The sequence below is a fragment of the Odontomachus brunneus genome, unplaced genomic scaffold (assembly GCF_010583005.1).
Source record: "Odontomachus brunneus isolate Ranch 3 - 2012 unplaced genomic scaffold, Obru_v1 Obru_scaffold_073, whole genome shotgun sequence".
Taxonomy (NCBI): Eukaryota; Metazoa; Arthropoda; class Insecta; order Hymenoptera; family Formicidae; genus Odontomachus; species Odontomachus brunneus.
The window spans coordinates 617,063-634,334 of NW_022639523.1; the positions used below are offsets into that span (position 1 = coordinate 617,063).

A 17,272-nucleotide genomic window follows, 5' to 3' on the forward strand; every position below is an offset into this window, starting at 1 on the left:
ATATATATATATATATATATATATATATATATATATATATATTTCCGGACGCATATATATTAGCGGATTTTAATAATTTTCTATTGATTACATGTGTTTTATATGCGGTGAAATTATAGTGTCAGTTATCCACGTGACAATCAATGTGTTAAGTTTCTGAAATAGTAATAATAAGTTCTTTTTTTTACCGCCAGATTATCAATTAGATATTATGTACACGAAACATTAAATAATAGACGTTTCTCATGTCACGCATAAACGACGATTGGATGGCAATCGTAGAGTCACTCTAAACTCTTGACTAACTATAGATTGAATATAAACATTTTTTAAATTAGATATACATATTTATATCGGATTATAAGTAAAAAATATAACTATAAAGTTCATCGCGTATATTTTTTTTTAATTTTTTATTTTTTTGCTGCACGTAATGTATAAAAGTAAATGAAAAATTTGGAAAATTTGATTTCTTTTAACTCATACAATAATACAAGAAATTTTTATTTTTCGACGCGTCAATACCGGCGTTTATGTTTTCATTGATTTAGTTTAATTTTATCTTTGATTAATTATCTATGAGATTAACTTCTGTAATCATTTTTTTTCCTTTGTAATATACAAATTTGATATTTTAGACTTTTGCGGTGTCTATGCATATTAGATTTATTTTCCGGATTTGAGCCGCGTAGATTCTTCTTTGTTTGACTTCAAAATGTGTGGGTTACAGTTAATTATAACTCACACACATACTTTGGAATCAAACAAAGAAGAATCCACGCGGTTCAAACCCGACAAACAAATTTAATAATATACAAATTAGCAAGCAATTGTATATGATTATTATTTATTTTGCAGCTGAGTAACAATGTTACCTATTTTGAAAGAGAATTCAGAGAATCGTCCGCTCGTTGCTGATTCGAATAAAGGGACTGATTCATCGGAAATACTAGATCTATCGTGTAAATCCACGGCACAATTGCCCGAGCGATTGCTCGAGCGATTGCCCGAGCAATTGCCTGAACAATTGCCCGAGCAATTATCCGATCTTAGAAATTTACGGAAATTGTGTCCCATCTTGAATCAGGCATCGGTCATTTCACAATTGAAACAACAATCAAGTATTGATACAACAACCAATACTGCACCCACGCCGATGAATCCTTCCATGGAAATCGATACAACAAAATTTACTGAGAATCGGAGATCATCGCAGAAGAGGAAGAAGCGGTCCGACAGCGATGGTCAAATTAACTATTACCAAATTAACAATCTTCAGATAAACAGCCAAGTTAATAACGACCAACTCAACAACAGTCAGATCAATTGCAATCAGATGAATGTTGATAAAATTCAGTATAAACCATTCATGAACGATATCGACACGAATTATATCAACGTCAATCAGACTACTGTTAAGGATATCAGCAGCGATAGTCACAGCGATATTAACAGCCACAAAAACAGCCTGGCATCAATCGGACAGTCAATATCGCACGAACACTCGATATCGATGGCAAATTCCATGAATGTGCAATGTTTACCGACGAATATCTCCTCCGTGCCAAATCCATTGCCGTTGTGTGTGCCAATGTCGATGCAGGAGATAGAGAAGTCGACAATATTAACATCGATTACAAAAGCATCGAGACCGTTCAAAGTTTATCCGAGAGATCCTCTAATTCTAAGCACAGGCGACAAGGACACTTCCGATGCGTACAATACGTTTCGAGAAAAAGTGCTCAATAATGTCAAAAACATAGAAAAAGGAAGTACGAATAGTAAAATGCGCAGGACTTCCAATTCAACCGGTTCACATATGAACAATGTTGACGATGATGAAAAAAATCGCGCCTATTTGGAGAAAAGAAAAAAGAACAATGAAGCAGCGAAACGTTCTAGAGACGCCCGACGAGCCAAAGAAGACGAACTTGCCATTAGAACAGCTTTTCTTGAATACGAGAATCTAACGCTTAAGCAAACACTAAATATGTTTATGAAACAATTGCAGGAACAAAATGTCAAATTTGATTTTAAACCGGTCATTTTAGACACGAACGAAAATGCTCCAGCTGCAGACACAGTAAATATGTCAAGCTAATTGGAAGTTAATTATAGTTTCATTTGGTGATACATATGTAGTCAAATCCTCTATATAGTATATACTCATATACTTGTATCAATATCTCACATACCTAATTAAATATCAAAATATCAGTTCAAGTCCAAGTTTAGATTTTTACAGTTTACTATTCACAGTTTACAGTTAGTTATTAAATTAGCTATTAACTTTAATGTTGAACATTTCTTAAAACTAGCAGCTGAACGTGAGTTTTTCTTACGTAACATAGTCGTAACATTTTTATTAAAAATTTTGCATTTTTAATTTAATATAACTTATACAATTATTAAAATTTATCATATTTTATTAAAATATATATAATGAATGTACTTTACATAAAAATGTCTTTTGTCATGATTTAGCAATCGACTGTTTTGATAAATAGTATATTTTTTAGATGTATACATATCTTTATCCATTAAATAAAAGTCAAGGTACTTTGTCAATTAAATAAAAGTCAAGGTACTTTGTCAATTAAGTAAAAGTCAAGGTACTTTGTCAATTAAATAAAAAACAGAACTTTTAGACAAATATTAATGTATCAATTAGGTAACGAATCTGCCAGTTCCATCATATTGTTTGACTCGAGAATATTCCGCTCATTACTCTGATTATTTGTAAGTGCCTTTGAAAAGGATTTCTGTACTTGTCTAGGTACAAATGCTAATGATGATGTAAATTTCGTTCCAGTATCAGTTGATGGAATGGCAGTATTTACACAAATTTTATTGGTAGCAATTTTTGCAAACATCTTGTTTTTCTGATTTTTATTTAAGATTACCTTAGTCTTCTGGCTTTTACTAATGTCATCAATTTCCATTTTATCTGATTCTTCTTCCTTGTTATAAAGCAAAGTGTTATCAAATCGATATTTCTTTGGAAATTTGTGTATTTGAATGCAATGTTCTTTCCTTTCCGCTGGGTTATTGAATTTTATGTTACATTCGGAATCATAGCATTGATACTAAAATAAATATAAGCATTGATATTAAAATAAATATAATTATATTAAGTATACATGTTTAAGTATATAATTATATATAAGTATTATAAGTATTATTATATTACCATAGCTTGTTTCTCCGATAAGACTTTAAAGAAAGCATCGTGTAACTCTTGAATATGGATTTCTAATAGTCGTGGATTTGGTCTAGATATTTTACACTCTGTACAAATATACCGATGAGAAGTATTGTAATGTATTTCATAATCAAGTAGTGTTTGAAAAGTACTTTTGCATCCTGAGACATTACAAATAAATTCTTTAATGCTGAAATATAATGTTGTTTTTTATATACCCATATGAAACTAATTCTTTTTTTTATGTAAATATATTAACAAAGTGAATATTTAGTAATTTTCATTTTCTCGTTACTTTACAATGTTTTTTAGAAATCGTATATAACTTCGCAAGCAACAATTGTAGAATGTATATTTGCACGACTATCATATGGAAACAAATACATTTCTAGGTTATGCCGAGGCTTTCTGAAAGCATTGTTCAAACTCACACTTCGTGACATAATTCTTCATCGTCGTCCACCGTAACCCCTTTTCTCTGGAAAACTTTACAGATCTTGTAAGAGTCCTCAAAAAAGGGATCATTCACAGGTCGAACTCCAACCCCCAATTGTCTCAGAACTTCCTCCATAATTAGAACTTTATTAAATATTGTCCAAGTAATTCGTGCGTTTTCTATAAGAATTTAATACAAATACATTTACTTTTTTAGCACGCTAGTATCAATGTGTATATTATCGTATTTAATCATAAATTATAACGAATAAACTTGACGTTAACCTCAAAGTACGTGACATACGATACGTTACTATAACAACTACTGGTGACATCTATAGGCTACGTTCCGAAATTCACTGCCAGTACTGAAAATCTATAGATCATGTTACGTATACTATAGAATTTCAGTACTGGCAGTGAATTTCGGAACGCAGCCATAATGTCATGGTTCAAACATATGATCTGCTCTTTGTAGCTGCAGTGCTGAATTGGTGCAAGAAGTTAGAGTGAGACAAGTATATTTTTCTCACTCTAACTTATTATACCAGTTCAGTAGTGCAGCGACAAAAAACAGATGTATGAATTGAGACAGGTTCTTAACGCTGATTGGTTGATGCACTAGAGTCGATTGTAATCAATGGCTGCGTTCAGCAGAGAAAGCTGCTTTACACTGTTGTAAAATTCGTGAATCTGATTGGTACATGCTCTTGGATTTAACCAAAATTAAGAGCATACTCCAATCAGATTCACGAATTTTATACAGTTGCAAAGCAGCTTTCTTTGCTGAACGCAGCCAATTACCGGGTGCATCGATACATTACACGTCAATACATCTATCGAGAATCGAAATTTCAAGTTGCAACAGTAATGGCGATTGCAGTACGAATAAGGTACTCGTCTGTGTACGTTAGTATGATAACGACGTAGTCTACGGCATGTTCTTTGTAGCAGCACTACTGAACTGGTGCAATAGATTGAAGTGAAAAAAGTATATTTTCTCACTCTAATTTACTGCACTGGTTCAGCAGTGCAGCTAGGCCTACAGTTTCGGAGTATGAATAGCACGCATTAACGTTTGATTTACAGCCATAATGACTTGTTTGAAGAAGGGCTACGGTCATCTCGACGAAAACCATTGATGAGGATTATCGACGAGGACCATCTTCCCTGTCTGCACAGATGTGGCAAGAACGTTACAAGCACGTCGTTACGACGTTACTACGTTGTAGTGACGTGCTCACTACATCCGGTGCTGTCAGGATAGTTTACACAAGGACGAGGCGAGTTTGCGGTACCTGCAGAATAGTAAATCGATACAATGTTGTATCCTTGTTTGATTCGAAATTATTGGCATCATTTTGCTATCACGTCACGACTCGCATATTAGATTCTTTCTAATTATTTCATTATCACATGAGCAAAATATTATGTCTGCAAAAAAAATTATTTTACGTGATTATGATGACAGATATAAGAATATAATGTAACAGACATTTCTGATATTATTTATTATTCTCTAAATGGTAATAAAAATTTTGCAGACGGTGCAAGATTGTTAAATTATATTTCTTTCGCGTGCAAGTGATGCTGATTGGTTAATACACTGAAATCGATTATGACCAACTACCGACGCATCGATATATCGGTACATCCGTCGAGAATCGAAATTTGAACTTGCAACAGTAATGGCGGAACACGGTACGAATAAGTTGCGTTCAGCGGTACAGTCCGTAAAAATTACTCAAGAATACATGTATACGTTTGCGAATAAAAGTCGCACAAGCGTGTTCGTCACAGATAGCGAGCTAATCCACACGGCGTTGTTATTGTTTACATTCTCGGGCATAGTGAAACTTGTTCAAATCTGTGGTGTCGTTTCGCATTCGCTTGTGTACGTTTATATGACAAAAGTGCAGTATAGTATCGGAACATGAATAACGAAATAACACATTCACGTTTGATTCACAGAGACTTGTTCGAAGAAAGGCTTACGATCATCTCGACGAAGACCATTGACAAGAATTATCGACGAAGGTTGTCAATTTGGACAAGGACGAGGCGAGTTTGCGGTACCTGCAAAATGGTGAGTCGATACGATGTTCTGCCTTTATTTGATTATCCTTATTTGATCGCATAATAATTATGCGAGAATATGTGTATACGTTTATGAATGAAAGTCACAGAGGCGTCGTAAATAGCGCGTCGCTAATTCACGCGATATTGTTTACGTTCTCGGGCATGGTAAAACTCGTCCAAACCGGTGACGTCGTTTTACACTCGCCTATGTACATCCGTACAACAAAGACGGTGTCGTAACATCGGAGTATTAATAACGAAATAACACATTCACGGTTGATTTGCAGTGACAATGACTTGTTCGAAGAAAGATTATGATCGTTTCGACGAAGACGAAAATCACTGATGAGGGTCATCATCACGGAAATTATCGACGAGAACCGTCTAGTTTGGACAGACGAGGCGAGTTTGCGGAGTCTGCAGAATTGTGAGTCAGTACGATGTTTTGTTCTTATTTAATTTGGAATTACTCGCTCCATTTTGTTATCACATCACGACTTCGAGCATGTTACAGTTTTTCTAATCATTTTATTACTACGTAAGCAAAGAATTATATTTGTAAAACATTCTTTTACATACATTCTTTACATATGACAGATATAAAAATACAATGAAGCAGACATTCCTGATTTTGTCTATTATTCTCAATAACAATACATATTTTACGGATGGTGTAGAATTAAGGTAACCCAATAATGAGTCGAATCACAATTTCAAGTTATTAATATATTAATATATTAATTTATTAATATATTAAAAAAGAACTCATTACGATTAAAACATGGACAAAATATTCTTATATTATTTAGTTCTTTTTCAAAATTTTTTTCACACAAACATTGTTAATATTAACACAAAATCTAGAATATCATTTGGTTTAGCGACTGTTTCAATCTATAGAACTATTAACAGATTGTGCCACGTATGTATTATACACACACACACACACACACACACACACACACACACACACACACACATAACCATATAAATACGGACCTTACTAATATAAAATTAAATATCATATAATCTGTTATTGCGATGCGAAATATTTGCTAACACATAATTGGGATGTACTTACAAACGTTTCTATTTATTTTTCCGTAAATTTAAAATAAATGATAAATTAATTTGAAATCTAATTATTTTGCTATAATATTTGTCACTTATATCAGTATTAAAAGTTCCTCTTAATGTTTGGTCGACAAATCTATATAAATGAACGAAAGTTACTTTAACCTTAAATGATCTATAATTAGGATCGTTGCCTTATTACATTTTTCTTTTTTTGTTGTCTGCCAGTGATTCCGGATTATATGATAATGTAACGTGAAATGATCAAATGAATTGATAAAGAGAGTTCTGATATATATTAACTACGATAAAATCAGTAGAATACAGTTTTATTTCTTTACGAAACAAAATAGAGTATAATAACAAGTAACATAAAAGATAATGCGCCGTCGATGGCTAGAAAATCATACAAATAATTGATAAAAATATATAGATTTGAAATATTCGACTTATTCGACCAATAATCGCGTCTTCAGGTTTTCCAATATTTCAGCCATCCTGTTCTCTAATTCGCTTCTTTTTTGTATTTCCTCTCTTTTTTCCTGCAACATACGTACAAATGCTGAAAGCAATTTGGGCATATATTAACATATTAAGAATAACGTAGAATAATTTTTGGCTAAAAAATCTAATTTCTCACGGAAAGATATCTTGAGAAAAAGATTTCAGAAAAAGAAATTTTATTATTCAATTATAAGAACACAGTTTATTCAGTCAATTTCTGATATCGAATAACTTTCTTATCAAAGATTATTTTTTATTTTTTTAAATGAAGTTTTACCTCGCGCGTATATTTGTTACTTATTTAATATAATTATTACTTTTCAGTCTGTATCTTATAATAGTAATAATTTATTAAGGTGAACTACACATTTATAGATTGTTCTCCTTATTCTATATCGTTATTCTTACACGTCTATATATATTACTTTTATAATAAAACGCGAACTTTGTTAAGATTGAAATTTAAATATAAATATTGACACTTCGTGTTAGCAACGGGTGAACTACATGAGAAAGAACGTGATGATATTTTCCATATGTTATTACGAGATATGTTTCATTAATAACACACTCAAATATTAACAACATCTCGGCGCGAGACGCTGCATTTAATTAGACCTTTTCTTGTTTTAATGATATGTCGTCATTAAATATTGCGTGTAAATTCCACGTAATGAATTGGTCCGTTGGGTCTTGTCTGTCTCTGCTCCGACACTTTCAAGGTCGCCACTCTGTTCCTGTATTCTCTAACTACGGCTTTCTCTGTATCATTTTCCGGTTCATCGGTGTGTTTCACTATGCTTTCGTCGTGGTGATAAGCAGCCGGTTCCGGTGCGACGAACACGTGCGGCTCCTTCGTATTTTTGCCGTTCTCCTCGGCGACTTTCGACGCCGCGTTGTCGCTTTCCCCGTCAAGACTGTAATCGTTCTTACTAAAGCCGAAGAAGTCATGCGCGCTCTGAGGATCATGAAAAGATTTGCTCTTTGAGATCGAACGATTTCTTCGAGAATGTCGTGATGGAGTCTTTGCCTTTCTATCTTTTTGACGTTGGTCTTCCGTCCGCAAACTCTTCCGTCTTCTCGATGGGAGTGGATAATGTTGTCTTTCCAAAGGGACGTTTCGCACATTTTGATTCGAAGACGCGATGTTCTGCAACTGTGCAAGAGTCGGCGGAAGTTGATTGACCACCCTGTCACTTCGTGGTTGTGATGAATATATCCTGTTGGACCAGTTCTCTGTATTAGAAATCTGATTTCTCGCGTCGACGTTAGGCAATTTGCGGGATTCGGAGGCATATCCTCTAAAAGCGTATCTATAAGGATTGGAAACGTCAGCTGTAGCTTGTTGAGGTTGATAGTAATAGTCGCGAGAACCCTTCGTGGAGCTACCATTATAATTATATTCAGTAGGATTAGGATTCACTTGGGTGGACTGTTGATCAGCGTTCTGCCGAGAGACGTAGAGCTGCGAATGCGTGCCTTCGGCGTTCAAGTGATGTTCTTGATTTTGCGGATTAACAGCCTCCTTGGGGAAATAATAGACATTGTTAGGGTATCGGTATGGATGCACAGGATTACCGACAACCACCAGGTAGCCGGCAGGTTGGTTCGAGGAGTTGTCATTATTCGCGTCATTATCGGCAATGTTCGTTATGATATTTTGATAATAATTTAAGGGGTAGTTCTGTGGATTCGCCGACACGATAGTGTTCGTTCGCTCTGTGTTGTCGAAGGCGTAGTCGAAAGGCGGCGGCCACAGCTGAAACTCCTTGTACTCGCCCTCGTGCAATTGTCTTGGTCTTTCGGGCAAGCTCGCGATCTGCAGCGTTGGCTTCTCCTTGGTTGTGAGATCGACATTGTCCGCAGTGGGCACCTGACTGTTATTCGACTTCTTTTCCGACTTCTTATACTTCAGTTGCCGCGTACTCGCTTGCTCCACTCGGTCGCTCCCGTCGATGTAGCGTATAGGCACAATCAGAGGTGTGTACTTGACGAGATCGAGCTCTTTCTGTGAATTGGCTTCCTCAGACTCGCGCTGAAGTTGATTTTTGCTCGACCCGCTCGTCGTCTTCGCACGAACATCTTCTTTGCCATGAACACTTCCCGCTTTGGGTTTCTTCGATTTCGCCGCGTTACGATTTTGATCTCTCTCGTTCTGCCTACCGTTTCTGTTCGCCTCGTCCTCGTCGTTTATTTCGTACTCTTCGTATTTGCTCTCTGGAACGGGCAAAGCGTATTCTTCTCGTAGCTTTTGTATTCTCTTCAAGTGTTCGTCGTAAATGTTCGCGGTGGAAATCTCCTTTCTCTTGTCCTCTTGCGACGCGTCTTCGGGATTTCGTTGATAATCGAGCTCGTCCACGTATGGATGCTTGAACATGCTGAAGTAACCGGAAAGTCTGTCGTCCTCCAGCTTCTTATTGTTCAACACTTCGCCGTAGCTGTCACGGATCTGTTCCGGATTACTCTCGTGGAAGTAATCGCCGATCGGTAATTGTTGATTGTACACCACTTCAATATACTTCTCTAAATTTACCGGTGGTGGTTGGTCGTCGTCTTGCTTGTACTCGCCGGACTGTTTGCTAGGTTCGTCGTTGTCGTCGTAATCCGGGTAACGTTCGGTCTTCTCTCTCTCGTCCTCTTCTGTCGGCCGTTCCGAGGACTCATTGGAGCGATTCGCCTGATCCGTGCGTTCCTCATATCTTTCCGCGGACACTTCGTCCTCCTTGTCCTCGTACGCGGGTCTTTTCTCCTCTGATGCGGAGTAATCATGCTTGGAAGCATGATTTTGATTTCGATTAGCGATCTCTTCCTCTCGATTCCTGTGTCTCTCGTTGATCTCGTCCACTTGCTCGTAGTCGTCCCGGTCGCGATTTCTTTGCGCCTCCTCCTCCTTTATCCTCGCGACGTGTTCTTCCTGTTTGCGTTGCACTTCGTTGTATCTCTCTTCGTTGTCCTGCTGCTTGCTCAAGGTCGGCTCGTCCACGTATAGATGGTGAGTGTACTTGCTCACCGGCTTCATCACGTCCTTCTCATTGTGGATCTCCTTGTTCTCCACCATGTATCGTTCGATGTTCCCATTGTTTCTGTACACCATCTCTTGTTCTTTCCGAATCGGCAATCCGAGTTGTTGTTGAAGTTGCGTTTTCGGAGGCACTTCCTCGCTGGGTTCGCTCGTGATTGTAACTAGCGAAGCGGGATATGATAGTTTTAAATTTTCGGTAGGCGTTGTTGTGATCGGTAAGAGATCAGGTGCGATCGGCAACGGGATTTTCACGAAGAACGGTGTCAAAAGAGGCGTTTTGGTCGGCAAGTTCAATCTCGGATCTATCGAGAGACTCACGATCGGTTTCGGCATCGACGTGGCGGGTTGCGAGGTCGTCATCGTCATAGGTCTCGTGTTATTGCTGCGACCGTGAAATATCTGCTCATAACGTTGAAGATGCCCTACGATGTCCGAGTTGTTGCCGAAGTTCACCACTCCGGTGAACCTGATGGTCTCTTGTCTCGGCGCGGTGGCATTGGTCGACATGGGTCGCGAAGACGCGATTAGTTGTTTCGTTACGTTGCCCATCTCGGTGAAGTTCGACATCGCAGCTGATGCTGTCATGTTCGGGTTGGCCAATGACGCGAACTGAATTGGCGTCGCCGTGAATCCGAAAATCTGGGCCAGACCCGATAACAGAAGACCCAGAGCTCTCTTGTCGCGAAACTTGCCCGCGTCTGGTTCGTTGCCTCCATCGTTTTCCCGCGTAAGATCTCTCAGGTCTTTGTTTTGTATCGAGGTTCTCTTACCGAATTCGGTCATTTCCTCCGACAGAACTTTGGATGCGCGCACGACGCACAGTAAGCACAAGATTAATATTCGCGTTTGCGATCTCATTTTGAAAGACGTCTATTCGATACTCGACAATCACAAGCCGCACATTGGGTCAGAGTATATGTCAGATCGTATAATTAAGGCACTGCACTTTTACTTTTGGCTTAGATAATCAGGCAGTCAACGCGCTTTTTTTGAAGTTAGTTTCTTCATTCGCGGAACTTAACATATCGTTTGTCTCTTGTATGGTAATTTGTGTTTCACGTTGCAAATCGCATGCTGCGTTATATCAGTTCGATATCCTAATTACGATATTTACGCATGAGAAATTATCAGACAGACAATTTAAAAAGTTCCACCGTGGCAGTTATTATATTATCGATGCGCGTTGTAAGATAAAGTCAGCGAGTCGCACGGAACCTTCGCGACTGAGAACTGCACGAGGACTGCCGGCCAATTGCGGCGTAGACGTCGTTAAACAATGACTTAACTGGCGGGGATAAATTTTTGCATAATATCGGAAAGAAATGTCGAGTTTCTCTTGGATTGCACGGGCTCACTTGTTGATTAGCGACAACTGAAGCGGCACGATGCAACGCGCGCGGGAATGAGCGCGAGCCACGAGACCGAATGAGTTACGGTTATTCGAAAAAGGGAGATAAAAAGTTGGACGTAGTCGTGCGACTCTGGCTGGTTAAATTCCCCCGTGGTTTAATTGCACGCGTAAAATCAATACACCTGGCGCAATCTTTCGTAATTTTCGGAAAAAGTGAGGCTATGCGGATTTCGTCGTGGTTTGCCATCGTTAACGGCAATTAGGCTTTCGTCGAAATTAAAAATGAAAGAGGCATATTGCTCAACAATAGTTGAGTTGCTATTCCAGGAACGGGTTATAGCGCGACGAATTCGTGAAGGGAAGGCATTTCCCTTTTCGTTTTTAGTTATCTATGACAAGAATGCCAATTGTTCGTATAATTATCCGTAGCAATTTTGATTGCGTGAGTGATTTATTTCGCGTATATTATTTATATCGCGTTATTTATATCAAGGCATGTCTTTATCGGAACGCGATTGCCCAAGTTTGGTTGTAACATAATCTTATACGAAACTTTCAATGTTTTATCTAGTTGCTGTATTTCGAATATAAGTGGAATGCAACGTTATTGCAAATTTATTATTTATTCTATAGCGACGATGATGTGACTTAGAAGAAGATGAGATTTTCCTCTCTCTAAATCCTTCACATCGATCCTTTGTGATCGATATGAAAGGATAAAGCATCGTGAAAACTTAAATAACTAAAATTTAAAATTGGAAAGAAAAATTGGTGAAATTACGACGAATATATCGTGGGAGATTGTATGTTTTGTTAGCTTCCCACAAGCGAGTGAAAGGAAATCCATCGATGCGTATTAAAATTAATTTATATTTAGTACTGGTACTAACCTCTTTCTCTTTTCCTCTCTCTCTCTCTCTCTCTCTCTCTCTCTCTCTCTCTCTCTCTCTCTCTCTCTTTTCTTCTTTAGAACTTTTAATTATTTAATAAATACAAAAACCGCTACACTTTTTTCATCAATAATAGGGATTCAAGATAAGGATTGTTTTCATAACGAGTTTTCTTACATGCGGGTCGACAATCTTTATAATAGCATGCGTTTACAATTTGCAGCGGGAACCGAGTTAATTAACGCTACCGTTACTTGCTCGCGAGCATAAAAGGCAACCGACGGAAAAAGTAGTGTTAACTCAGGTATATTGAAAATTTGCCTGTGCCAAACTATGCGTAACTTATGCGAATTATTCTCGTTCTGAAAGTAGCACAGAGCAACAATCAAACTTTGAAACGCAACAATCAAACGCAATTCACTCGGGAAAAGTTTCACGTAAAATTTGCTTCTGTATTAACCTCGAGTTTTCTTCTCTCTCCCCTCCTCCTTTTCTAAGTACTGTTCGCATCGATAAATGCAACATATTGAGGTTAGTTAACTTTCAACCCAAAAAAGAGGTTATCTAAAAATTAATACTTAGACTCTCGCCGAATATGTCGACATGTAACATATTATACTTGTGCATTGGCGCGAGCGATTCCATAAAAACAATTACGTGCGACCACGATCGATTGACAATAGAAAGACAGGAATTGGTGGAGTGTTGCGAAAGACTGATGATAGTAAACGTCGATTCAGGATATAGTTCGTCGTGTCCGGTGTAACCTCGTGATATACCGACATAGCCGACAGTGACGAGGACGACAACGCGTTGCGTTAGTGCGGGCATTTCCTAGCTGAGGATTTCGTAAGTGGACAGCGGTGTGCGACCTGTTCTCCGTCCAGAGAAAGTCGTTGTTTCCTAGTCCGGCAGCGACCAGACCTCTTAGGATGACAATTCGCAAGGGAGGGGTCGAATAAAAACTCGCGGCACGCATTCAGCGCGTAAGGAAGGGCTCACGATTGCGTAAGGGACGTTGGTAATATTCGCGGTATTACGTGTCTATGGATAAATTAGGAATACGTGATATGAATGATGCGACGCTGTAAACGGCATCGATAAGACAACGCCGTGACAAGGTCTCTTTGTCTCGTTAATGACATTCGATTTTTAACGACTGACTCATCGAGATGCAAAGCGCCGAGCGAAGAATTGATAATGCATTTTGTGATTAGATCATAAATGTTTGATTATAGACTAATTAGTAAATAAACAGGCATATTTAACGATTACGATGTAATTGGCGGAAAAGTGGCTGTTATTAAAGGAAGTTGATCTTTACAATATTCAGCGATATTAACTACGATGTTATACTACGATATTATATACTTTACGAAGTTAACTATTAAGGGTGAAATAAAAATGTCACGTCTATAAACATTTCTTGCAAACATTTTTATTACTGAGGTATATTATTATTAGATTACATAAAGTTAAAGAATCAAACATGATATATATTGTATGAACTAATTTTTTGTAACTAGAAGTATACAGTCTACTATTATTTGTTTTTTGTTTGTGAGCATAATAAAATATTTAATTTTATCTTGTTAGAAGTTTACGTAAAGCCAGGAAAAAAATTAATACTTATTTACAAACTAAACTCGTTTCTTCTCCAGGCGTGTCAGATTTTCATAAATTTAGCGTGCGGTATCGATCGGTTGCAAGTCACCCCCCGATTATATAAAATGATGCCGTCGAAAAAGTTTATAGACGTGACATCTCGAAAATCTCGTCCGAGAGACCGCAATTATTTTTCTGTGGCGCACGGATTATTCTTTTTCATAAGCGCTGTTTCAAATGGTCACCAATATGTTTTATTTGGTTTTTCGTTGTCGCGTGAAAGTAGAACATTTTTCCTCATTACATAATAATTAAAAGGACATTATTTTCTTTTCAACACTGTTTTTTACGTAGGCCAATTGTTTCATGCGGATTTATTTCTTGTGCATATTTGAGAATATCTTCCACGATTTGTATTTCAGCAAATAAGCTAGGCGAGAAAATATTTTAATTTTGTGTCTGTACCGCACGTCGCATATTCTCACCGCGGGGAATATGTAGGAATGGATCGCGGTCGTTATGTCGTTTGGTGATCCTTTAGATGGGAGTGGTTTCACGGAGTTGTCAGTCGGGATGCTAGTTATTCGTGCGCGCATACCATGGATCTAGAATTTACCATAATGTGGCGAACGACTTACATGGGAACCGGGTATAAAAGTAGTGTCAACCCTTTGAGCACGAATCAGTTCGAATTGTGCCACGCTTAATATGAAGCTACTGGTAAGCCGTTAAATTCGCGCACAATTGTATCGAGTCATAAAGTCAATAAATTTTCATCTTTAATTCGATCGTGCGCGAGATAATGTGTGCGTGTTTCTCGATACTATCAATTCATATTAAGTTTCAAGGCGGATAAATTAGAGAAATAAATAAGAAAAAATTTTAAGAAGATTATTGTTCGGCTGTGTTTTATATTTTCTGTTATTTTCGATTTTCAATAAATGCGTATGTTTAATTAAACACAAGTAAGATAAACACAAATTTTCGTAAAAAAATTGTTTTTGCATTAATAATAGAGTATTTTGTAAAGAATAGAATACGTAAATCAACTTGACGCACAATGGCTTTGACTAAAACTTAGTTGAATTCTAGTAATGTTATATCAAGTATCAAGCATCACTTGTTTCATTATTTGCGAGATCTCAATTCTATCCGTTATATTCGACCCACATATGGAGCAATTTAAATGATAAAACGATCGACGCGGAAGTGTCCCATGCATTCGTCCGCTGATTATGGTGATCTATATTCGCATTGTCTACGTATTGTCGACGATTGTTTTAGCTTTTGCTATCGTTGATCGTTCTGGTCTCGGGAGACGAGGCTCTCGTCGCCGAGAGAGCAGCCGAGGGTAATGACGTGTCCCCGCAAGTGAGTGCCGTTCTTCAGGCTCAACCGAGCGCCCAGGAAGTCGTAGGGGAAAAGAAACTAGGAAAGAGAAGCTATGGTTTGCTTCCCGTGGCTTACGTAGACACTTACACTCCCGTGTTGCCGTGGTAAATAGTACAGATAAATATCTTGTCAGCGGCGAATGTAAAAATGTCGAGACGGCAGTTTGGCGTCGACGTTGACTTATACGTTCGATTTCTCAGGTATCGATTCGGCGGATTAAGTAGCCACGGATTGTATGGCGGTTGGTATCCGGGCTGGCCGTTGTTGTACAACGGTTGGCACGGTGGTTGGTACAAAGGGTGGTAAATTTCGAGAATTGCAAGCGCACGATCCTCTCCTAGCTGTTGCTAGAAAGAAGAAGTACGCGGATCGTGCGTCCTGACACTCTTTTTTCATATTCTATAATCCACCAATGTCGTAGCTCACGTTATCGTGACTCGTATCGTTCATATCATTAGATAATATGTACTCGAGTAAGCGACGTGGCGAAGTACGTTTACACTTATGTTAAGCTTGCAGATTTCGCGATAATTATGAAGGTTTTATATTCATTGTGCCAAAATCGTGCACGTCGATTAATGTATCGTCGATTAATTTCATGTATCTCGTTGTGTATCGATTGTAAGAACATTGCCTTGATATCGTCTTCACAATAATAAAAAGTGGAAGTGACTTAAAATAAATGAGTGAGTAAGTGGTAGGGACAAGAGAGAGAGAGAGAGAGAGAGAGAGAGAGAGAGAGAGAGAAACAGGTCAAGTTATTTTGCGCATACCTTTAACCGTTTCTTTATATAAGTCGCCAGTATCTCCTCGCACACGGTGAGGTTCTTGTCTGTGTCCTGTGCAACAAACCAAGCGAAATCTTAGAATCGTTGGAGCACAGGATTTGTTTGACAAGGAAGCGTCAAACATTGGTCGCTAATTCTTCCGCAAAATTAGACCTTTAAGATACTCGTGAGTTCCTTGATCTTCTGTAGCCTGGCTTGCTCCTGCTCGGCCGTCCGTGCGTCACATATTCGGTGTGGACTCGGTGCGAACATTTCGAGGTACGTGGCGAAGGTGCTGAGGTGTCTTTGCGGATGCAAGTGTCACTTTAGAAGCCCATATCACTTGTCGTTCGCCGCGGTACGTGGCCTCGCGCACGAGCTACGTATGTAAGGCATGCGTGGGTTGCTTAGGAACAACGAAGCAACAAATAGCTTATCGGTTTTCCTATGGAAGCGTCGAGACGCTTGGCATTTTTGATACTTTGCGCTGCTTTGACGGATAAACATTTTGTCGTAACGCGAAAATAACAATTTTTTGTTTGTCGTTAGACCGAAATTAATTATCGTTCGTCAAATTGAGAGTCCCTACATCACCCGTAGCGAGTGTTAAAGTTCCCTTGAAGACTTATACCAGTAGGTACGTTATCCTCCGTGTTTTTGATGTTCTGCCTGAATATTTTATATTTATTTTATGTATTGACATTTTATCCATTAATTGATAGATTTTGAATAGGTAGGAGTCTACAGAATTATTTGGTAAATAAAATGTTAGATCCACTTGCTTACAGTATCTAACGCCGCATTAGTAGTTTCCTACGTTATCCTCATTGCCACTTACTTCCTCGCGTTTTCACAGAAGGCAGTCAGGAGTCATGTAAAATCGATTTCGTATCTGGCGCGACGATACGTTTGCAATACTGTCGCGGAGAATTACATTGGCCGAATAAATAT

The 17,272-nt window shown here is 38.1% G+C and overlaps 6 protein-coding genes across 15 annotated transcripts in view; 3 read left to right on the top strand and 3 right to left on the bottom strand.

Moving 5' to 3' along the window:
- Positions 1-2,138, top strand: part of LOC116847044 (protein giant) — a 2,622-nt gene extending 484 nt beyond the window's left edge. The window contains exon 2 of the mRNA XM_032821617.1: positions 859-2,138. Coding sequence (XP_032677508.1) covers positions 869-2,101 — 1,233 coding nt within the window. The 5' untranslated portion in view covers positions 859-868 and the 3' untranslated portion in view covers positions 2,102-2,138. The remainder of the gene's footprint in view (positions 1-858) is intronic.
- LOC116847045 (zinc finger protein 511) overlaps positions 1-3,995 on the bottom strand; it is a 12,793-nt gene extending 8,798 nt beyond the window's left edge. For 6 of the 7 annotated variants that reach the window (XR_004378644.1, XR_004378643.1, XR_004378645.1 and 3 more), the window contains exons 1-3: positions 3,634-3,947; positions 3,191-3,392; positions 2,904-3,086 (exon numbers count right to left, since the gene is read on the bottom strand). Coding sequence is in view for 4 of the 7 variants with exons in the window: in XM_032821621.1 (XP_032677512.1) it covers positions 2,904-3,086; positions 3,191-3,392; positions 3,634-3,773 (525 nt within the window). In the remaining 3 variants the exon portion in view is untranslated. Of the gene's footprint in view, positions 1-2,242; positions 3,087-3,190; positions 3,393-3,633 lie in introns of those variants that run through there. The other variant, XM_032821618.1, reaches the window with a different exon arrangement.
- A 1,051-nt stretch (positions 3,996-5,046) lies between these two features.
- The window catches only part of LOC116847050, a 57,977-nt gene continuing 45,751 nt past the window's right edge, over positions 5,047-17,272 (top strand). The window contains exons 1-4 of one of the 4 annotated variants that reach the window (XR_004378648.1): positions 5,047-5,531; positions 5,609-5,723; positions 6,004-6,143; positions 6,314-6,511. Coding sequence is in view for 1 of the 4 variants with exons in the window: in XM_032821625.1 (XP_032677516.1) it covers positions 5,326-5,531; positions 5,609-5,723; positions 6,004-6,006 (324 nt within the window). In the remaining 3 variants the exon portion in view is untranslated. Of the gene's footprint in view, positions 5,532-5,608; positions 5,724-6,003; positions 6,512-17,272 lie in introns of those variants that run through there. The other 3 variants (XR_004378646.1, XR_004378647.1, XM_032821625.1) reach the window with 3 other exon arrangements.
- LOC116847051 lies at positions 6,683-16,697 on the bottom strand. Its single transcript, XM_032821627.1, has 3 exons — positions 16,496-16,697; positions 16,328-16,393; positions 6,683-7,332 (listed from the first exon to the last, which is right to left on the bottom strand). The coding sequence occupies exons 1-3, from the start codon at positions 16,592-16,594 to the stop codon at positions 7,240-7,242; spliced, it is 258 nt and encodes an 85-aa protein (XP_032677518.1). The 5' UTR covers positions 16,595-16,697; the 3' UTR covers positions 6,683-7,239.
- On the bottom strand, positions 7,317-15,650 carry LOC116847043 (uncharacterized protein DDB_G0283697-like). Its single transcript, XM_032821616.1, has one exon. The coding sequence runs from the start codon at positions 11,172-11,174 to the stop codon at positions 7,941-7,943; it is 3,234 nt and encodes a 1,077-aa protein (XP_032677507.1). The 5' UTR covers positions 11,175-15,650; the 3' UTR covers positions 7,317-7,940.
- Positions 14,862-16,156, top strand: LOC116847049. Its single transcript, XM_032821624.1, has 3 exons — positions 14,862-14,882; positions 15,447-15,658; positions 15,755-16,156. Exons 1-3 carry the CDS (start codon positions 14,871-14,873, stop codon positions 15,858-15,860), a joined length of 330 nt encoding a protein of 109 aa, XP_032677515.1. The 5' UTR covers positions 14,862-14,870; the 3' UTR covers positions 15,861-16,156.